This window comes from Notolepis coatsorum (assembly GCF_963971535.1).
Source record: "Notolepis coatsorum genome assembly, chromosome: 6".
NCBI classification, from domain to species: Eukaryota; Metazoa; Chordata; class Actinopteri; order Aulopiformes; family Paralepididae; genus Notolepis; species Notolepis coatsorum.
In genome coordinates, this window is record NC_140170.1 from 111,345,021 (window position 1) to 111,368,859 (window position 23,839).

At 43.4% G+C, this 23,839-nt stretch overlaps 1 protein-coding gene across 1 annotated transcript in view; it reads left to right on the forward strand.

Moving 5' to 3' along the window:
* Nucleotides 1–1,863: 1,863 nt before the first annotated feature.
* fam210b (family with sequence similarity 210 member B) overlaps nucleotides 1,864–23,839 on the forward strand; it is a 33,193-nt gene continuing 11,217 nt past the window's right edge. The window contains exons 1-2 of the mRNA XM_084316076.1: nucleotides 1,864–2,542; nucleotides 16,576–16,754. Of these exons, the coding sequence (XP_084172202.1) occupies nucleotides 2,003–2,542; nucleotides 16,576–16,754 (719 nt within the window). The 5' untranslated portion in view covers nucleotides 1,864–2,002. The remainder of the gene's footprint in view (nucleotides 2,543–16,575; nucleotides 16,755–23,839) is intronic.

Consider the following 23,839-nt stretch of genomic DNA (forward strand, 5'->3'; position numbering starts at 1 on the left):
TGATGTTGGCAGGTTCGAAGTATTGTTCGTTTGTGATCTGTTCCTCTGTGTTGTTGTGGGTGGGAAGGGGGGAGGGGGGAGTCGGGTCCCGCGCCGTGCTGGAACAACAAAGAAGGGGGGAGGGGGGGGTCGGGTCCCGCGCCGTGCTGGAACAACAAAGGACTCGTTCCTGGTTGTTTTCGTTGTTAGCTCTGCTAGCTAGCCGGCTATCGGGCGTCGAGATGTTTACATCCCGCGTCGAGTTGGTCGTCATGGTTTCGACCCTCGGTTCACCTCCTCTCGTCACTGCCTCACGTGTGCTCGTCTGCTGTGGCGTCATTGGGGGAGCTTCGCCGCCCGCGCTGTGGATGTAGCCACAGGTTGCGTTGTTGATGCTGTTGGTCGCGATGGGAACCTCCATCGCTTCTTGCGTTGCCAGACCAAGTCTTCTAGCCTGAGTTCTGGTCAAAACCGGGCCTGGGTTTATATGAATGTCTCCCGAAAGTAGCAGAACCAGGATGATCATGGTCCTACGGTCCAATCTGCCAGTCGGGGGTAAGTTTTTCCGTACAGGGCTCGCTGTTAGTAGCGTGTGTATAGCCGCTGTTCCGACGTCTATGTGTTTCTTTTCCGAGCCATTGAGAAGGTAGAAGTCACTGTGGGTCTCGTTAAATCCGTTTTCACTTCTCTCCACTTCTGTTTGATGTTGGTTCATTGATGAATTGAGGTATAAGTCCGTAATCCATATTAGCAGGAGTAGAAAATGTCCACAAAACCTTGTTGATTTGGTTGTTTGGCGAGAGCTCTCAGTAATGCGACTGCTCATGACTGCGCCGGATGACATAGCGATGACAGAGGATGACAGAGGCCTTGATCCTATGGTGAAAGAAAGAAGCTTTGGCATTAGTAATGGTTTTGGAGAATGTTAACAAGAGGTTGTGATATGTGTCGATGTCAGCAGTGAGGCGTGACTTTCTATACTTCCTTTCAGCTGCTCTCAGGACCTGACTTTGACAACCTAGGATGGCTTTTAGAGTAGACGACAGAGTACAGCAACTTGCAATGGGCCTGGTCTACAAGATACACGACTACACGACTAAGGTACCCATGTACATGTCAAAATACTTCCCAAAGGTCAGTGAATACCACGACCACAACACCAGAGGGAACTCCACAAATCATGTTAAACCCAGATTCGGCACAAACAAGGGACTAAACACGTTTCGCAATTATGCCACATCAATGTGGAACGCCCTACCCACAGCTGTAAAGGAATGTGAATCACTACCCACTTTCAAAACCACTCTCAAAGAGCTCTACGGGAGACTGCAATTCGAAACTGGCTCCTGTAAATGTCCTAACCAAACCCCTTCCAATGTACAGTAAATGTCCTAACCCAACCACCTCCAATGTACAGTTCCCCCCCCCACCTACCAACCCCCCCCCCCTCCTCCAATGTACAGTTTCTTCGTCAAATGTATATACTCTCTTTTTTAGACTATTTTTGTATCACAAACAGTACTGTATTTGTAAATCTGGTAAATGTATAGATGTAGCTGTACTGTCTATCTGTATGTCATGTTATGTCATATGTTATGATGAATTGAAAATGGGGGACCCTGAGATGTAAACAAGACGAAAGTCTTTCTCTGGTCTGCATCCCCTTAACAATTGTGTGTATTGAGCCGTACTGTATTGTACCCATTCTGCAATCTGTTAATACAATTTTCAATCAATCAAAGACTTGATCATTGCAATGATGACAGCGTGTTCACGTCTACTTCAGAAGATTACACCTTTAAATGCCCCCCCCCCCCTCCCCGCCCCGCGTGCAGTCGCGCGTCAAACCTCATTGGCTGTCGGTGGTTATTATCAGCAACTGGAGCTACAGGGCGAGAGATAAGAGGGCAGCATGTTTACAGCAAATGTTGTTGACGTTAGCCACCTTATTAATTAATCGAAACTATTCGTTATTATTATTTTATTTTGTTATCGTGTTAGCGTCGTCCGCAACAACGCACCTATGATGTTTTTCTGTCGTGGAGCGAGACTGTCGGCAGCGGCGGCTTTAGATCAAGCTTTCAAATCATCCTCCTCGGGCTTATTATTATTACAACAAGTGCAAGTCAAAGGAAACGGACTCGGGGACGTTACGTGGACACTACGTAATAACAATGCACTCAAATGTTCCCGTGCTTTTTGTGTAACCACCGGTCCCATCATGGGGAAACGAGAAGAAGACTTTGTCACCGTGGAAAACTGGGACTCATCCCTTGGATACTTTGGTCGGGCAGCAGCCACTATTGCTTTGAATCGGTCCCGAACTCAACAAAGTGTCAGCGGCGGCAACACGTCTCGTCCGCCAGTGTTTGAAGGAAGCAGCCAGAGCAGAAGGCGGCACACTGTAGGAACATGTGGAAGTGTTGTTGTGTTGACTGGCGGTCAGGTCTGCAGCCCACGTTGGCTCCTAACAGCCATGCAAACAAGAGCCTCCTCCACCACTGCAGCCGCCGCGCGGAAACACGAGACAGGAGCTGGGGAGACGAGCACCGACAACAAAGGGGTAAACGAAACTCTATAATGGTATTTACCTAACCCCATTAACTATGTTTAACCAGTAATCACACAGGCCACTACCCCATGTCAAGAGAGGGCTTCAAGTATTCAACTGGTGTCGTTCGAGCCATCTGTTGTGTGGCGAATGAAAGGCCATGAAATATGCAAAAGATAGGAGCGCGAAGCTTCTACTTGTACAGTAACTAGTTATGCAAGAGGAGTCGTGACGCGCCTACTGCTCACGTGGTTTGTATACAGCGGTAATACATGTGTTGGAAGTTATTATTACTATGCAAAGTAATAGGCTACCTGCATTGAATTGAAAATGGGGGACCTTGATGTAAACAAGACGAAAGTCTTTCTCTGGTCTGCATCCCCTTAACAATTGTATGTATTGAGCTGTACTGTACTGTACTGTACTGTACCCATTCTTCAATCTGTTAATAAAGTTGTCAATCAATCAATCAAACCTTTTATAGTTAACTGCTTTCTAAACTAGCTTGAAAATATTCCATGATGTGCCCTATTTTTCGCGTGAGTCCCTGTCCTGCTCGGCTGTCAAAGGCGCTGAGTCACAGTTTTTATTCATTCACAGACACACCCCACTCTTGTTAGTTGGACATCATGATGTCTCTATATTATGCTAATATTGGCTTTGTCTTTCAACAGGGGATTCTAAGCATGGGTAATTAATTAGTTGGCTGTCATAGCATGATGGGCCTTTGATTTATTACACTGAGTCTGGGAGCAAAACGGGTCAGTGATTGGTCCCTACATGACAAGAGAAGCCAAGTCAAGTCAAGTCAAGTCAAGAGTTTTATTTGTCACGGCATACAAGTATACAATGAAATGCGGGTGGTCTTGCCCGCGACGATGTGCAATACAGTGGTACAACCTATAATAGAATCCAATAAAAAACAACATTGTGCAATAAACAGGTAACAGGTAACATGGTGTGACATCTCGGTATCTGTACATAGTTATTTACAGAGCATATACAGAATTTCTATCAGCATGTGACCTGTCCCACCAGAGGCGAGAACATATTAGACCATGTATACTCGCAATTTAAGAATGGGTACAAGTCACAGGCTCTTAGTCCATTCGGTAAAAGCGACCACGCCGCCATATTTCTTTTGCCAAAGTACAAACAAAGTCTCAAGCGAACGCCGGTGGTCTCGCGAGAGGTTAAGCGTTGGGCCGTGACGTCAGAGGAGTCACTCCAAGCTGCACTTGGATGCACAGACTGGAGTGTATTCCGTGATAACACAGCCAATATTAACGAATACACCGAAACGGTGATTGACTATGTCTGTACTCTGGTAGAAGAAACAATCCCCTCCACCAAAATTTAAATCTACCCAAATCAAAAGCCCTGGGTAGACAAATCCGTCCGTGAGGCTCTGAAAGTGCGCACATCAGCATACAACACCGGGCTGGTGACAGGCAACATGGAAGAACACAAGATGGCAAGATACAACGTCAGGAGAGCAGTAATAGAGGCAAAACGGCGTTACAGGGATAAAGTTGAACTTCAGTTTGAACAGGCTGACTCTAGAGGCATGTGGCAGGGCCTCAGAACAATGACAGACTACAAAGGCACCCCCCTCAAACTGAACAGTGACATCTCCTTAGCAAATGATCTCAATTCCTTCTATGCGAGGTTTGAGGCTGTGAATAACAACACCAGCCTACAAACCACGGCAATGGGGGGGGGGGGGGGGGGGTCTGCTGATGGAGACTCAGTGTTCAGGGTAACAGAGCATGAGGTGAGACGGATCTTTAAAAAAGTGAATATCAGGAAGGCAGCAGGACCGGACGGCATCCCCGGCCGCGTCCTAAAAGTCTGTGCCGACCAACTGGCCCCGGTATTCACTGACATCTTCAACCTGTCCTTGGAACAGGCTGTCATCCCCACCTGTCTGAAGAAGTCCACCATCATCCCTGTACCCAAAAAATCTACGCCCGCTTGCCTCAACGACTACCGCCCTGTAGCCCTCACCTCCATAGCCATGAAGTGCTTTGAGAAGCTAGTGAAGGGCTACATCTGTTCCTCCCTCCCCATCAACCTGGACCCTCTGCAATTTGCATATCGCCCCAACAGGTCCACGGAGGACGCCATAGCCCATGTGCTGCACACAGCAGCATCACACCTGGACAAGAGGCAGGGGAACTATGTGAGAATGCTGTTCATCGACTACAGCTCAGCATTCAATACCATAGTCCCCTCCAAACTCATAGCCAAGCTCAGGGACCTGGGCTTGAACTATGACCTCTGCCAGTGGGTCTTGGACTTCCTGACGGGCAGACCCCAGGTGGTAAGAGCCGGCAACTGCACCTCCTCATCCATCACGCTCAACATAGGGGCCCCCCAGGGCTGTGTTCTGAGCCCCCTCCTCTACTCCCTGTACACACATGACTGCGTAGCACAGCGGAACAACAACACCATCATCAAATTTGCTGATGACACAGTAGTGGTGGGCCTGATCTCTGCCAACGACGAAAGGGCCTACCTGGAAGAGGTAGAGAACCTGTCACAGTGGTGTCAGGAGAACTGCCTCTCCCTGAACGTCAGCAAAACAAAAGAGATGATTGTGGACTTCAGGAGGTCGGGGGTCAAGGACTAAAGCCCCCTCAGCATCGACGGGGCACCGGTTGAGAGAGTGAACAGTTTCAAGTACCTCGGAGCCCACATATCCGAGGACTTGACATGGACCACACACATTGACAGTGTTGTGAAGAAGGCACGACAACGCCTCTACTTCCTCAGGCGCCTAAGGAAGTTCCAAGTCAGTCAGAAGATCCTTAGGAACTTCTACTCATGTACAATAGAGAGCATCCTGACCGGCAACATCACCTCCTGGTTTGGGAATAGCACTGCACAAGACCGTAGCAGACTACAAAGAGTGACACGTTCAGCCGAACGCACAATTGGAGGGGGGCTTCCCACCCTCCAGAACATTTACAACAAGCGGTGCAAGGGGAAGGCTAAGAGAATTATTAAGGACTCGAGCCACCCGAACAACTGCCTCTTTGAACTGCTGCGGTCAGGCAAGCGATACCGGAGTCTTAAGGCGAGCACAGAAAGACTCAGAAGAAGCTTCTATCCCCAGGCCATCAGGCTGCTAAACGAACAATAATCACTATGCAACAACCATCAAATGCACACAGCACACACACCCACACGCACACACTCACTCAAACAAACAACACACTGCAGCACCCACTCTCCACACTTTAGATCACACAAACACACTTACACTTTATATTTATTGATAAAGGATTTGCACTACAACTCGTACACCTACTGTGAATTGTACCTAAATTGCACCTCGTCCCATTTCTCCATTTCTGCCTTGCACTATATAGTATTGTATATTAGTACACTGCACAGTATTGTATATTGTATGGTAACTACGTCTATTCTGCATCGAACATTGTACATATGTCTAAACTGAACACTGTGACCTCATTTTTTTTACTTCTAATTTTACTATGTTATTTTATTTCATACTTATCTTGTCTTGCACAGTCTCTGGAGCGCAACAGTAAGAAGCATTTTGTATAAAAGTATTCTGTACTTCTGTATGACAACTATTAAAGAAACTTGAAACTTGAAACTATAGGACATGCTAGGTAGCTTTAGTAGTGCAATACACTGTTCCTGTTGTTATACTAGTTTAAAGTGGCCTTTCCTCTTGGCCATAAGTGTGCGTGTGTGCGGCATGAGTGTGTGCCCGCTCTTGTTAAAGTGTTAAAGTGGCTGCTAGTGTGTGAGCGTGCACAGCGTGCGTGTCGTGTGTGTGCTCATGTGTGCTTGTGTGTGGATAGTTCAGTGTTCTGTGTTCAGCATTAATGCATTAATGCATTAATGAACCTGGGATACCTGACCATGGTTAAAGACGAGATTGCTCCTTCACACTAGTAAACGGTGTAATAACTCTTAAGATGAGATATAAGAATATAATTATAATAACATGTTTGCCTACGTTTCTAGTTTCAAGACCAGACATTTTGCTGTCAGAATTTTGGCTGCTGCCTGGAAGTCTCTGCATCCCACAAGAGACCAGAGTTATACCGGCCTTTACCCTTTCCCTCCCTTTCTGTGTGCGAGTGGCTGTGTTCACTCTGTGTGTGTGTGTTAGCTGTTATCGCACACAGCAGCCCTACTGTTCCCCTCCTGTCCTTCCTCCATGACACAATTCCCTCACTCACATGACCCTCCTCCCACGGCTGCTGTCTGTCTAAAAGGCCTGACCTGGTCCGTCTCTGGAAAGCAAAGTCCCGCTGCTGCTCATCTCCACAGACTTCGAGTGAATAGAAGGGGTATTCCTATTCAGCTCAGCATTCTCAAATGGCAACTCGGCTGGTAAACTTTAGATGGCCGCTGTAGATAATGTTGTCAGGAAAGTGGACAAATTGATGAATTTGAAAAACGTGTAGAAATTCCAGCGCTGGTGAGAACGCTTTCAAAGGCAACATTATTTAATTGTCCTGTTCGCTGTAGGGACTTCTATCAATTCATGTCCCGAGGCCTGCTCTCCCACTAAAGGCCTTTAATTGTCCTTTGTTGGTGGGCCAGTGAATATGCATCAAGCTACAGTCTCATCCTGAGTGCTGGAGCCAAACTGGAGGGACAAACAAGACCAAAAGAAGAGCTTGGGGTTTTGTCTAGTTCTAAACCTTGTGCTCAGGCACAAATCAACAGTGTTTTCTGTTAAATTTAGGTTATATAAGGTTATTAGGTGGTGGTGGCAAGACACAGTGGAGCAGCGTTAGCCCATACGTTACTGTATAGTTTCAGACATGATCGGGCCTACGTTAGCCCCTTTCGTGACTGTGATGCACGCCTTGCTTTGAATACACAGTCACTTGCTCTTCATTACTAATCCAGGGAATGTTTACCATGAAGCACTGGTTTTGGACGAACGGTTCATATACAAATATCACAGAGACATTTCAAAGGTACTTACAGTTGCACTGGGGTTTCACACAAAAAAGCGGGATGGTGAAAGCTCGGCGTTGCTAATAAACATTTTAAATATTTTTTATAAACGTGTAAAGATCAGAGAGCAGCGTTGCATGAAAATGGATTCGTCTCTTCTTCCGCATTGTGACATGCCGGAGCGCTGTGATTGGCTTCTTCTCTTCTTCTGCATTGTGACATGCCTGGTGCGGCGGTGCGCCCAGCAATCACAGCGCTCCGAAAGGGGCTAGGGCCTACGTATGGGCTAATGCTGCTCCACTGTGATTCTAGGCTATTTGTGGTGAGCAGGCCTGATATTGTGGTGGTCCACCGCAAATAATAATAATAATAATAATAATAATGTGGGATACACCATGGATGCATCAGTACTGGGCAGAAAACACTTGTAAGACTATAACCATTTGATCAGTTATGTTAAAGTTATCTGTTAGTTTATCAGGATACATTTTTTTATTCATAATTTCTTTGGCTGGGCTGATATTGTGGCGGGCCAGGTAAACACGACTGAAGCTGCAGTCAGAGAGTAGATCCACACCAGAATGATGGGGGGTTATGTCGGCTATTTCTGGCAGTATTCTAATTCTGTGATCAACACACATTGTATTGAATAGTATTGGCTGTGAGCTCCACCCATGCTACTGGTGTAAACTGATACCAAAATCTCTTAAAACTGCCTGCACGGTGGGTCTCTATCTGGCTGGCACACCGAGTGGCACTGTACCACAAACATAATAAAACGTTCAGTTTTACTTTGCATGTTGCCTTAACACTTTCAGTGCCCAGCAGGGGGCGCACGATTTAGTGCTTGAATGCCCACCATCCACTTCAATGTTAGCGTTAATATCGCCTACTCTATGTTTTAAATTATGGCTATGTGTCTAATCTGCCCGTCGCTTATCAATGACTCATTTTCCAGTCAACATTGTCGAAGCGGATTGTTTTTTTATCGGTTCATTTCCGATAAAAAAAGCCCTCGTTTTCAAGGAAAATAAAAAGATTTCGTGATAAACGCCCTGTACTGGAATATTCTAGAACGTTGTCTTTTTCGGCCTATTTATGAAGTTTTCAAATAAACGCTAGATTATCGATAGTATATGTGTACGTATGCACGATTCTCTTAGTTCCTGATCGCTCGCACAGCCAAACAGCCATATCACACATAGGGGAAAAGCTTATATCTCTGTGAAAACGGGTCAGATTATCCTAACACTGGTAAAATAGATTCCTTACCTGAGATCAGATGGTATCCAAAAAGATTATTCCAATTCCTGATCGCCATTCCAAAAATCGATCCTTTTATTGATCCAATGCTACGTACTGTAAACACATATTCCACGCTGTTCTGAGGCTCCACAATGACTGGGATCATCTCCGGTTACATGCGTGAGAAGTCAAATGTGGATTCCGGAGTTTTTTTTTCTCATCCATTTTCATTGAGTCCATTCCAAAAGAGGGTGCATTACCATCTGGGAGACGATAGGGGGCGCTTTTTTCACATCTGAGCTCCTGATGGGGCTGGTTTCCCAACGGTAGACTCGGTTGATGAAATATGAATTCAGATCGCTAATAAAAAAAGTCACGCTAATTGTCGTGCTGGGCATTCAGGGGGCGGACTGCTAACACGTGTTATGTCGTCCATGGCATCCAAAGTGTTAATGCCTGCCTGATTGTTGTAGGAATTTAGAGCATCAGATTACTACATTCCACAGAGTTAACTCTCACTTAGTATTTATTATTGTAAAGATCATGTTTTGTAGCAGTTGCCATTTCAAGACAAACTGAGAGGCTGAACAGTGTAGCAGCTATAATACCACACCAGAGTTATTGCTTCTCTCACTTGAAACAAAACACAGGAATAAACTTCTCTCACTGTGTGAATAATCTTTGCACAACTGTTGGTCTAGTTCAGGGGTTCCCAACGTTTTCAGGCCGCAACCCCCGAAATAACGGTGTCAGAGAGCCGCGACCCCCACTATTATAGGAGGTAAAAAAAAGTAATTTTCTTTTCTTTTTTTATCATAACACCACATATTCATTTTATAATTCTAACCCTTTAATCGCCGTTGACGCTGAAACACGTCATTCCCCGCCATGCTCATTCTGCCGTTGACGCTGGACAGCGTCTTTGATATCAATATTTCAAAAATCTGTGATCGAAATCATATTTCTCCCCCGGAGACATATGTACTGGTGAGCCCCTGTCAACTCTCTAACGGTTCAAGAGCGCCATCTGGTGGCCGATCGGCCTGATCGCCCAGGGAAGAAACAGGAAGTGGAAGCTGGTGCTCATTTCAATTTGGTCCGATCACTCGCTATAGGTCCCGGGACTCTAGCTCGACACAATGGATAGCGATCCGTTGCCAATAACTCGATAAACAACATGATTTGGACGTATATACTATTATACAACCTGGAAATGGATCGGGTATTTCTACATCCCATAATAGAAAAAATTCTGTTCCACGCTCATCTCCCAACGGCGAGAGGAAGCTACGGTGAGTTTCAGCGTTATTTTTTAATGTCTTCTATACTAACTGCTAGGGATGCACTGAATGGGAAATTCTTGGCCGAAACCGATACCGAAAATAGGAAACAGTTGGCCGAAAACCGAATGCCGAAAGGCCGAAAATGATTCATAGAATAGAATAATTTTTTTACCAATGTTGTTCAGCTACCTGATTATGGAAAAATATATGATTATGGCAAAACTTAACTTAAATAATCACTGTTATGGGTCTTTTTGTATCACAAACAGTACTGTATTTGCAAATCTGGTATGTCATAAATGTATAGATGTAGCAGTACTGTCTATCTGTATGTCATATATGTCCTGATGAATTGAAAATGGGGGACCCTGATGTAAACAAGACGAAAGTCTTTCTCTGGTCTGCATTCCCTTAACAATTGTGTGTATTGAGCTGTACTGTATTGTACCCATTCTGCAATCTGTTAATAAAGTTTTCAATCAATCAATCAGAGAGAGAGAGATCTGTGCTCTACTGAGCGCACCTTTCTAGTCACCAGATGAATGCGCTCTCTTGACTTTGGCACAGTAGACGCGCAACAGCGTCAATGTGAGAAACACAATCCCTCTCGCTCTGAATAATATGCATATTAGATCACTCGGTGATTAACCGCGACGGGCATAGTAAATAAGGATATAAACTATAAAGCATGTTAAAGACGCATTTATTGGACTCGTTGTGGGCAGAGTTTACAGCGCGCCTCCCGAGTCCCAAGAGGAGTTATCACACAGGCTGCAGAACGCAGGACTGAAGAGCTCATGTTTGCACATGTAATGACTGAATCCGCATTTTGATGACATCATCACAACAACACGCGTTAGGTTACAGCTGGTGGTTTCTGTTTCGGTGATATATTTTCGGTGAAAAAACTCTTTCGGCCGAAAGGCCATTCTTGGCCATTTTCGGCCGAAAACTTTCGGTGGCCGAAATTTCGGTGCATCCCTACTAACTGCTCGAATGATCATATCACCCACACTAGATGAATGATATAACGTTGCCCACGGAATTATAAACGACCCCCCGCCCATCCGGTCAACATCAGATCATACGTAGTAACTTCTAGAAGTACGCGCAGTTGAAATTTTTTATCTTGCGCCGATTGCTATCAAACTGTATACAATCATCAATATAATGCATTTAGGGCTATAAATCACGAGAAAGCTGCAGAAAACGATAAAAACATACTTATACTTTAGACCGTATTTTAGTATGAATATGTGAATGAAAAAGTATAACGTTGCTACACCCTGAACAATAGATATAGGACTTTGAATGGGCCATGGTAATGTCAATTTAGCAATACAATTTAAAAAGTTATAGCCCTGCAAAGAAGGGGAACTTCTCCATGTTAAATAGGGCTGGCAAGGGATGGTAAATTATGAATTTAACCCCGGCGATCAAAGTGTTAAATGCCAGTGTGTGTGATGGCATATATTTGCAATATATCAAATGCAAAGTCGATTTTTCTGGGGCGGATTATTACAGGCTAGCATGTGTCAATGATTAGCAACAACACTGATTTTGATGGATTTTTAGTTTTTTGTAAGGGTCCCGCCTCCACCAATCACATGCGGCTCCCTTTGTGTGTGTGTGAGCAAAAGAGAGAGAGAGAGATAGTTCTCCAACTTGTGTGAGTGAATGAATGAAAACTTTATTTAACAGATTGCAGAATGGGTACAATACAGTACGGCTCAATACATACAATTGTTAAGGGGATGCAGACCTGAGAAAGACGTTTGTCTTGTTTCCATCAGGGTCCCCCATTTTCAATTCATATAGACATTTATGACATACACAACATACATGACATTTATGGCATAGGGACATATAGGTATTTAGTACTGATACATTTGTGACATAAGCGTTATTCAAATATACAGTACTGTTACCCCTAGATCCTGACAGAGTATATACATATGATGGGGAGGGGACTGTACATTAGGAGGGGGTGGGAGGGAAATATACATACGGCGGGGAGGGAATATATACATGCGGTGGGGAGGAGACTGTCTATTAGGAGGTGGTGGGGGTTTTGGGCATTTACGGTGGCCAGTTTCGAATTGCAGCCTCCCGTAGGTGCTCTTTAAGAGCGGTTTTGAATGTGGGCAGGGATTCACATTCCTTTACAGCTTTGGGTAGGGCGTTCCACATTGTTGTGGCATAATTGCGAAACGTGTTTAGTCCCTTGTTTGAGCCGAATCTGGGTTTAACATGATTTGTTGAGCTTCCTCTGGTGTAGTGGTTGTGGTATTCACTGACCTTTGGGAAGTATTTTGACATGTACATGGGATGATGGGCACCCCGGTCGTATAGTGTATCTTGTAGACCAGGCCCATTGCAAGTTGCTGTACTCTGTCGTCTACTCTAAGCCATCCTAGGTTGTCAAAGTGGGCAGGGGTGAGGTGGGTTCTGGGGTTCAGGTCAAGTAGTAGTCTGACCAGTTTGTTTTGTGATTTTTGTAATTTTGTTTTAAGCGCCTTTGAGGTGCTTTGGTACCATGAGGTGCACGCATAGTCATAGTACCCTTGAATGAGTGCTCCTGCCAGAGTCTTCAGGGTATTCTTGTTTACCAGAGAGGAGATCCGGTACAAGAATCTAGTTCGTTGGTTGACTTTTTTTATTACATTGGATGCCATTTTGTCACAGGAAAGATTTGTGAAAGAGTTGCAGTGATCTCCTGGTTGTTCATCTAACTATTGCGCCGCTTCAACTAGAAACACTGGCCTGGCCTGCTTCTAAGTTCAGTGGCCTGACTGCATAAAAAAAAAATATATATATATATATATATATATTGGAAATATTTTTATTCTTTTTATCATCTGGCGACCCCCACTTTGGGAACCACTGGTCTAGTTTAAGTGTCTATCTTTCAACACATACCATAACACTGCCCAGGAGTACATTTTAGCTTATTCTACCAGGTGCCGCTTTCTACCAACCTGTTACACAGCACAGAGCCAACTTGCTAACGTTAACTTGGGCAACTGCGCTCGGCACACACACACACACACACACCTACACACCCAGACACACACACACACACGCACACAATATGGCATATCTAACGTTACTGCTCCAGAACAGAACCAGAACGTACCTCTCCTCGCTAACCGTGACCACTCCGTCTTTCGGGATCAAAACGGCAGCATTTACGGCATCCGAATGCCTTTCGATTGGGTTTCGCTACAATATCCATGTTTTTAGCAGATTCAAAGCGAAAACTTTCCGTAGCAGCAAAACAAGTTCTGGGGTTCGATCAGAATGTTAACTGCTGGAACCATATTCTCCATCAAGTTAGGACCTTCAATATATAGCTAGCAGGACATAACTAATTTTATCTGTATAATTCCTTTTAATTTTAATTTTTTCTTGGTCTTTGTTGACATTTTTGTTCAATAAATTTTCTTCTCAGGCCTATGACGGGGTGGGTTGGGGGGGGGGGGGGTTACTATTATTAGTATTATTATTAATAATATTTTATTTATTTTTTGTCAACGGTGGTTGGTGCAGGGGTTAGGGGGTAGGTAGGAGTTTTATTTTAAATGAGGCAAGGGGCAAGCCAATGCATGTAATTGGCAAATAATTTAAATGTATGTTTTATGTGCATTGTATGTGCATTGTATGTCCTGCCTTTTCTTCCAAAAAATGAAATAAAAATATATAAAAAAAAAAAAAAAATGTTAACTGCGCAACTGCGAGTGGAAACTTTCGAACACATGGCGTGAAGAAAATAGGCTATACACAACTATAATAATAATCATTGTTATTATATAAAAATTTTTAAAACAGCCGGTGATGCGGTAATCAGCTTGACTCTGCGGTGGGCGTGACGTGATGGCGATACCACGATAATGCGGTAACCGTGGCAGCCCTACCTGCTAGGAGTATTTTGGCAAAGCCCTCTTTTCATCAAATAGCCAATTTCAATACTTGGGTAACACTGACCCAATTTCAACACTTAGGTAACCCACTGTATAAACACTGACTCCATCAAATGTAATGTAGATGAAAAAATAGCAATACCTTGTCTTAAAAGGACTGATACCTAATTTAACCGTAATTAACACAACACAATGATTCAATGTCCCAGATGACATCACTGGTGGCCATATTCAAACTAATTTTAATAACTGTCAAACTAAATCATTGTGTGCAAAACAGTTTTTGGATGTGAGTTTATTTGCAAAATAAATCAGCGTTGTTTTTGGATAAGTGCCCCTTTTAATTACAAGCCCTGGATACGCAGTGTTACAAAGTGCTTAAAAATACATTAATAAGCCCTGGATACACAGTGTTACAAAGTGCTTAAAATACATTAATAAGCCCTGGATACACTGTTACAAAGTGCTTAAAATACATTAATAAGCCCTGGATACGCAGTGTTACAAAGTGCTTAAAAATACATTAATACGCCCTGGATACACAGTGTTACAAAGTGCTTAAAATACATTAATAAGCCCTGGATACACTGTTACAAAGTGCTTAAAAATACATTAATAAGCCCTGGATACACAGTGTTACAAAGTGCTTAAAAATACATTAATACGCCCTGGATACACAGTGTTACAAAGTGCTTAAAATACATTAATAAGCCCTGGATACGCAGTGTTACAAAGTGCTTAAAAATACAGTAATACGCCCTGGATACACAGTGTTACAAAGTGCTTAAAATACATTAATAAGCCCTGGATACACTGTTACAAAGTGCTTAAAAATACATTAATAAGCCCTGGATACACAGTGTTACAAAGTGCTTAAAAATACATTAATACGCCCTGGATACACAGTGTTACAAAGTGCTTAAAATACATTAATAAGCCCTGGATACACTGTTACAAAGTGCTTAAAATACATTAATAAGCCCTGGATACGCAGTGTTACAAAGTGCTTAAAAATACAGTAATACGCCCTGGATACACAGTGTTACAAAGTGCTTAAAATACATTAATAAGCCCTGGATACACTGTTACAAAGTGCTTAAAAATACATTAATAAGCCCTGGATACACAGTGTTACAAAGTGCTTAAAATACATTAATACGCCCTGGGTACACTGTGTTACAAAGTGCTAAAAACAAAAACAAACCGATGTAAAACAAAGTAATGACATTAAAATGGTCATGCCCATACATGAGCGAGGCTTTATAGGAGCACATCACCCAAAAATGTGTATATCAGTTCCTCACCCTGTGATGCCTTGAATTCATGGATTCAAACTTAATCTCCAGCTACTTCAATTCATCAAGTATGGCTATAGTTCTTTTTGGATTCTATTTTCACCGTGGAGGCATGCACCGGGGAAAATAAATCCATGAATGCAAGGCATCACAGGGTTGATACACAAATTATCATTTTTGGGTGAAGTGCTCCTTTAACTAGTTTAGACGCCCTGTTGCCAGTTAGATGTGTTCAAGCCACTGGTTAATGCGTGCAATGCATTCTGGTACATGTAGGCACTGCTGGCATGGTTTTGCGAGTAGACTGAACGGAGATGTAGAATTATTGTTTCAAATGACTACATTGCCCATAGTACCAGTTAGATGTCTACAACTCAAGTTAAGATGTTGAATGGCTTTGCGATGCAGCTAAAAAAGGGTCTGTGTTACTGCACTTTCCACATTCCCTCATGGGAATCCTGCCTCCAGATTATGTGTGATGAGTCACATGACTAAACCATCTGTGTTCCCTCCATGGCAGCTCTGTTGTTGTTGTCTGCCATGGCGTTCTATTGTATACTATAGTGTGTTTGTCTGTCTAATCCATTTACTACTACCACGCGCTGGAGCGCCCCGCCTGCTGCCTTGAGTCAAACCGCTGGAACAAGTCTGACGCCTTGTTTATCTGGGAGCGCTGTGTGTCCCGAGGTCAACCCACACAGTGTGGCTGAGAGAGCGAGCGCATGTGCACACGTGCATTTCCATAGAACTATATAATGTGCATGTGTGTGACCGTGGTGTGTACTCTCTGGATTATGCAAATAACGGCACTGGCAGTGTGTTTTAATCAGCTGACTTGACGAGGACTGAAGAGTGCAAATACACAGAGGCCTATGCTTTGTCCTACTTGGTTGAGGAGGGTGCCCTCGAGGTCCAGATGATTACTGTAGAGTGTAGAGTTTTAATATTAAGCTCAGTTTCTATGTATGGTGGGGTATGATAACAGGGTTGAGAAACTGCCTTTTGTCAATTCTCGTAGAAGTCTCCTATCTCCCAAAGTAAACTTTTCATGAACGTAGGGGAAAAAAGGCTCCCCCCCCCCCCCCCAACAATTCATTCATATCCATTCATGTTTGCCTTTTTCCAATGTATTGTCAATGGTTTAGCTTGGAGCATTTATTTTAATAAATAGAACATTGTTTACAATACAAATATTTTAATCTTTACTTGTTCTTACCACCATCCCTCCTGGCATGGAGCGGTTTGAACGAGCCCTCTCATCTCATTCTTCCTACTCATTCAGTCACCTATCTGTGTTCTCTCTCTCTCTGTCTCTGTCTCTGTCTCTGTCTCTCTGTCTCTGTCTCTTCCAGGAGGAGCAGAGTTTGAAGGAGCCTCCTTTCTCCGCCCGGAAGCCGGAGCAAGAGGAGGGGAAGCCCAATAAGACCCAGCAGCTGAAGAAAGTGTTCAAGGAGTACGGAGCTGTAGGAGTCGGCTTCCACGTCACCATCTCCCTCATGTCCCTGGGGATGTTCTACCTGCTAGTCTCCAGGTAACACAAAACACCAGCACTGGGTGGTGGTGGTGGTGTAAGTGGGGGGCATACTAATTATAATATAATAAAATAGTTCTTCTTTCATGTAGAATAGAATAGACTTTTAATTGTCATTGCACAGTATACAACGAAATGTCAGGGGAGCTCCCACAGACCGTAGTACAATATATACATACATGAAACACATAACACTGTACATAACAGAATATTTTAAATAATAAAGTGCATGATGAGCGGTAACATAGTGGTTTATCAAGTCCAGGTAAGTGCATGGTCCACGTGAGGGGACAGTCAATGAGCGTTTAACAGTCTGACTGCTTGGGGGGAAAAAGCTGTTCATAAGTCTTGAACTCTTTGCATGTATGGACCGGTATCTCCTCCCTGAGGGAAGGAGCTGAAAGAGGTGATGTGCTGGGTGAGACTGGTCCTTGATAATACACTTGGAGCGGTGTAACATCAGAGGTCCAACTCTGTATCTTGTAGCCATGCCCTTATCTCTTGTCCCACGTCAAAGAGGCTGGCTAAAAGAGTTATATTTGGTGTTACACCCAATAGTAGTAATTTATATATTTTATACCCAGTTCAATCACCTGTACATTGTATATTACTGTTGCACTGTTACATTTGCACTCTGGTTGGATGCCAAACTTCTTTCCATTGTACAGTACTGTACTTGTATAATGACAATAACATTTTGACAATGAATCTAATCTAATCTACACACAGGGCTTGAAATGAACACCCGCCAAATGCGGGTAGAATTTGACAGTGGTGTGTAATTCCGTCACTCTTACTGGCCACTTTGGCGGGTGACCTGAGAAAATTAAAATAAATTATTGTAGTTTTACAAAAGGCATCTGAAATAGTGATGCAACATAATACTACAGCTCCCACAAACACTGGGTGCACACTCCCATTGGCCCGTCCTCCTCGTGTCAAAGCAGTTTTTTTTGTATTTTCTTTTTGATCTTTTTCCTCCGATTTTCTCCCATCCCAATGTTAGTCGTTAGTCGCCAATTCCCAATCCCCTTCCTGGTCGCTGCACACTTACCCCCCACAGTCGGTCTGGGAGAGTGGAGGCTATCACGTGCTTCCTCCGACACACGTCTAGCCAATCAACCGCTTCTTTTCACCTGGCAGCGCGGACTCTCACTGAGAGGGTGTAACGTGTGGAAGGATCACACTACCCCCCTTAGATCCTATCCGCGCTGAGCAGGCGCCCCGACCGAACTGTAGGAGTCGCTGTTTACAACAACCCGGACCCACCCCGCCAGCTTTCCCACCCTCTAATACAGCCAATTGTATTAGTGTGAACGGCCAGCCAAGCTGGTGACAACGCCGGAGCTGTGAGCTGGATTCAAACAGGCGAATCCAGCGTCTCCGGTGTTGGTGACAAACGCAATCTCCGCTACGCCACCTGACCGCCCGTCAAAGCAGGGTTTTAATATTTATAACTTGAGAGGATGAAGGTGACACCATGCCTCTTGTCATCTTGAAATTTCCAGGCAAAGACTACTAATGATAGTTTCCACCAGCAGACTAAAAGTCGGCAGATGTGCTGAATTAAGCTACTGTATTATCATTGCTTAACTGAAAATGATCTCATAAATTTGATCAGGACTAAAACGAATCATTCTGCCCTACAATGGCAATGAACAGTAGGCTTCCTAAAATATTATGGTATAGTTTACCCTAGATTATTATGTATATTATCATCCCTCTCCCCCTCTCGCTTTCATTCTCTCACTATCACACTAAGTTCCACATGAATATTTCTCATCGAGCCTGGTTAGCCACAAGCCAAGTGACTTTCTCAATGTTAGAACCGCTTATGGTAGATATATGTACTTGGTAGGCGAGTGCTTAGTCCACTGCGCTACCCAGCCGCCCAACTGTATCAAAGGCTTTTGACAGATTTATAAAGAGAGCAGCACTGTGTTTCCTATTATCTCTTTTTTGAAAAAAATATATTTTTCCAGTGGGCAATGGCCACTGGAACAATTATTTGGTTCATAACAGGTACAAAAGAAACAGTCTACAGAAAATGAGAAAAAAAGAAACCACATAAAACAAAACAAAAACAAAAATACAACATAACAGTCAGGCTAGCGGCTGTACCTGGGGAGGATCTCGTTTTATCTCTGTCCTTATTACATTTAGCAGAAGTCAGATCGTGTGTGTTTGACATATTCTGTCCATTTCGTCCAGATCCGGTAAAACTTCTGCTGAATTTTCATTGAAAATTACATCTTTTCTATTATGTATATATCATGAGTTACATCTATCCATTAGTCTACTGTGGGTGCCTCTGGTTTTAACCATCTTCTTGTGATAGCTTTCTTGCTTGCTATCAGAAGCATCATTATCAGTTTCTTATCATTGAAGTCCCATTTTTCGTAGGATATGTTAATTCCTAGGTATAAGGTGTCGAATTCAAAGGGGATGTCAATCTAAAAAATGGCTTCTAAGTTCCTGTGTATCTCTTGCCAGTATAGTACCAGAGTTTGGCATTCCCAGAATATATGTGAATGATTAGCTTCGTTTAGACCACAGGCTCTCCAGCAGCCTTCCCCGGTCCCCTTATGTCTTTTCTGCAATGGGGTGATAAAAAACCTTACCTGGGCCCCGTTCCCCGTACCTGGCTAACTGAGTTAGCCGGATAATTTCCAGCATAGCTTGACTTAAGCCGGACCTTTCTGTTCCCCGAAGTCGGATTTTCTAAATCACCATGGTAACAGATCAGAAAGTTTGAACCTGGTCCGGAGCAGGGTTAAGTTCAGTTAGCTGGATGAACCATAGCCACGCCCACGCAAAGAAATGCCAGCTCGCTTCCTGAAATATTTCTCACAGTCTAGATCCCATTATACCATTCTGAATTATGTTTTTGTGCTTCGTTTTCCGAGAGGGGGCTTTTGAAATGTATAATAATAGAACTAAATGCTGATAATAAATCATATTCAGCCTATAGATTTACTTTGTCCTAAATAAAATAATGCACATCATATACGGCGCTCGGAGTCGCGATACACGCTGCATGTGGTTATTTTAATAACGGCGCATTGCAAATGTGAATCCCGCTGGGATATTTTTAATGAATGAAACCGGCCGTTTGGCTCTGATTAGTTTCATATATTCTCCGCTGTAGATTTGCTTAACGGAGCGCCCGGATTGTGTTTCATTCAAGCATAAAATTGAAGTGTCTATGCGTGGATTGTGGTTTTTGTGGATTATGAATTACGAGGAATCTGAGGATTGTTGAATTGTATCATCACTCACACGTTATTGTGATATTGTAACTGGGATTAAAATGTCTGAGAATGAGATGCGCTGTTTGACGGATTTGAGCAATTGAATGAGCCGTTGACGTCACATTAATGCATTTGAGAATAAAGAGATAAAACTTCATTCAAAAGAAAAATATTCTAAACACGGGACTCTTGTATTGATGGATACACAATGGATATATCCCGTCTGGCACAGTGGTGCAACTGCTAGTGCTCACTCCTGTCAAGCGGACGACCCGAGTTCGAAACCCCGCGTTTCCAATATAATCTTTTTGGAATATAATATTAATGAATATACGCAAAAGTAGCCTAGTTTTAAGTTAAAATATTATAAATCTACATGCATTGAGGATGTCATTCTTTATATAGCTCTCAAAGTGCACCAAATTGAAGTATTTACATTGCAAAAAGAAGAAAATAAATTAGAAAAGACGGGGATTCCAACGCGGGTCGTCCGCGTGAAAGGCATAAGTACAAACCATGAGACCACGGTGCCAGATAAATAAAACATCCACCATACATCTATCAATGGATAAGAGAGCCGTATCCTTATTCTGAAATAGTTGAACTAATTATTTTCGCTAGCAAGATCTCATTTGATTATTCAATCCATAAACCTACTGCCAGCAGGCACATTTAAAGAAATATAATCTGATTGATTGGGGTAATGAGGGATTTAAAATTAGCCTATAGATTATGCATTTAACTTGTCGGCGAGGCTATTGAGCCGTACTGTATTGTACCCATTCTGCAATCTGTTAATAAAGTTTTAAATCAATCAATCAATCAATGGCGTTAGAAAATCAGGATTTCTGCGATCGACATCTGCTGTCTTTTCAGCTGAAGCGGCCGCGCGCAATTATCCTGAGTCTCAAGTCTGGTTCGAGTTAACGAGACTGAATCAGCGTTCGAGGAACAGGAAAATCCCGGATTCAAACATCGGGTTAATTGAATCTGGATAATGGGACTCTTGATCGACTTAGTTGAACCAGGTACGGGGAATAGGGCCTAGGTTCTTTCATCCAATTTCCCTCCAGTTGTTGTAGCCTGTTGTTTCCCATTGTTGTGTACATAATCGATCCCAGACCTCTCCTGAGATTGACATATTACATAATTTTTCCCATTTCTCCTTTATATACATTGTGTTAGTTGATTTCAATTTAGCCTGGCAGAGTCCTCCGTATATTCGGGAGACGATCCTATTACATTTTGATGATCTGCCTGCTGATGTAAACACTTCCATGATTACTGATTCTCCCGTTTAAATTTCTCCCACAAAATGTTGGTTGAAATAATGTCGTACCTGAAGGTATCTAAAGAAATCTTTTTGCTCCAGTCCGTGTATTCTCTGTAGAGATTCAAAGCTCTGGAACATCCCCTTGTGGACAAAAGAAAAATAGTTTGTTAGGCCCTTATCTATCCATCCTTTAAATCTGCCATCTGTTTTGTTGGGGGGGAAATCGGAATCATATGTGGCTAGGCACAGACCTTGGGTCCTTTAGAGGCGTCTTAAATATTTGTTTTACATGATATGAAAGTACAGGTTCATACCTTCAAAATAAGCCATCACCTGTACAAATCGGGTGGATACCTTTTCAATCTATGTCTTATGAAACATGCTGATAACACAATACGTATTCAGAGATACAGGCCTTAACCTCTTAAGCCCGGAGCCCTATTTTCTGAAAATCCGGCTAAAATACATACCTAAGTAAATGGAAGATTGCTCCACGTCTACAAGGACCATTTGCATGTTATTGGTATCTAGGGACATCTATGGACCTCAGTGAATGTATTCCCAGTGTCAGAAATATTGCGTCTATTACTAGTAGGGATGCACCGATATGAAAATTCACGGCCGATACCGATTGTTCAAATAACACAATCGACCGATACCGATATCCTCCACACCACCGTTTGCCTGGTATGCTAACTGAAGGGGGTCCAGGGAGTCACTCACCAGGGGCTTGAGGTGCTGCAGGACCAGCCTTTCAAAGGTCTTCATGACGTGTGACGACAGCATCTGGCCTGTAGTCATTGAGGTTGCTTGGGGGGACACCGGTGCTGGGGGGGGGACTTGTGGGGAACATGTGGTCAAACCTGTTTATAAACAAGTTCAGCCCCCCCCCCCCCACACACACACACACACACATACCTCTCTGGGACTGTTGGCCTGTAGCCTACCTTCCAGTCTGTCCTTGTAGCTGTCCTTGGCTGCCCTAAGTTCCTTCCTGAGCTCCTTTTGGACAGCCATGGCCCCCGCAGTGTCCCTTGCCATGAAATCCCTCTTTCCTATTCAGCAGGGTTTTAATGTCTCCATTAATCCAGGGCTTATTGTTTGGAAAGCAGTGTACCTTTTTGGTGGGTACAATGCTCTCCTCACAGAACCTGATGTAATACATAATACAATGTCCTCACTGTGAACCATCTCAAACAGATCCCAGTCCACCAATGTCCTCACTGTGAACCCTCTCAAACAGATCCCAGTCCATCAATGTCCTCACTGTGAACCCTCTCAAACAGATCCCAGTCCATCAATGTCCTCACTGTGAACCCTCTCAAACTGATCCCAGTCCATCAATGTCCTCACTGTGAACCCTCTCAAACAGATCCCAGTCCGTTTGTTATTAAGCACTCCCTCCGCTCCTCTTCAATGTCACCAGACCACTGCTGGACATACCTGGTGGTGGCTGGCTGCCTCCTGATAACAGGCCTGGATGTTGGTACAAGCTTGATTAGGTTGTGGGGGCAGTGGAGCTGTATGCCTCTTTAACGTTTTCATACAGCAGGTCCAGGGTCCTTTTCTCTCTTGTATTACAGCTCACATACTGGGTGAAGTTAGTCAGAGTTTTGGATAGCTTAACATGGTTGAAGTCATCATTGATCATGATGAATACACTGGGGTGCTTAGTCTATAACAGGAGTTCTCTAACCTTTTTATACCACAACCCCACTTTATTTTGGAATTCTTTTGGCGACCCCACACTTAATGTATTGCGTAATTTCAATGTGGAAATAAGGAATATCAAAATAAAAGCACACGTTGAACATGCATATTTATTAGAAAATGAAATTATAGCACAATGTTATCAATGAATATTATCAACAAAAGCAACATAATTGTTTCTGTATACACATTTATAAAACGGGGCATATTTAGCCAAAACCCCTGATTCTGCAGATCGATGATAATTTGAGGACATATCAACCCACCTAGGCCTGCCGCGATAAGCAATAAATCGATTAATTGCTGCGATAATTAAAATGAATGCAATGATTTTGACGGGCGCGATTAATTGCTATTTGCGCGTTTGTTTTAATGAGGCGGAACCAGTGCCGCTTGTCAGTCACTGTCCGTGTTGGGAGGCGGGTCGCTGACGTTACTAGAGTACAGCACGGGAGCCCCGTGGGGCAACGCCACAGCTTAACTACATTTCTCAATAGTGTGGCTCCTTTTAACCAAGTAGCATTATTTGTAGTGTAACGTTAGCTATTTTTAGACCCAAGTAGTTACTCGCTACTGCCCGGAGAAACTGGACTGCTAAATAAAGATGAAAGATAGAGCTTTGATTCTCATTCCATGCTAACAACATTAGCTAACAAACGAAATACAACGTATAGCATAGCTACAAGTACAACACAGAATAACGTTAATACAATTACATGCATCATTGTTTACAATGAACGGGTGGGGCTGGTCAAAGGACTGGACACGGGGACAAGTTAAACATGAATTAATTTATTATAACACTCCGGTATTTTCGAGTCGTGCTGCAGTGCCTACGCACCACAGCTATT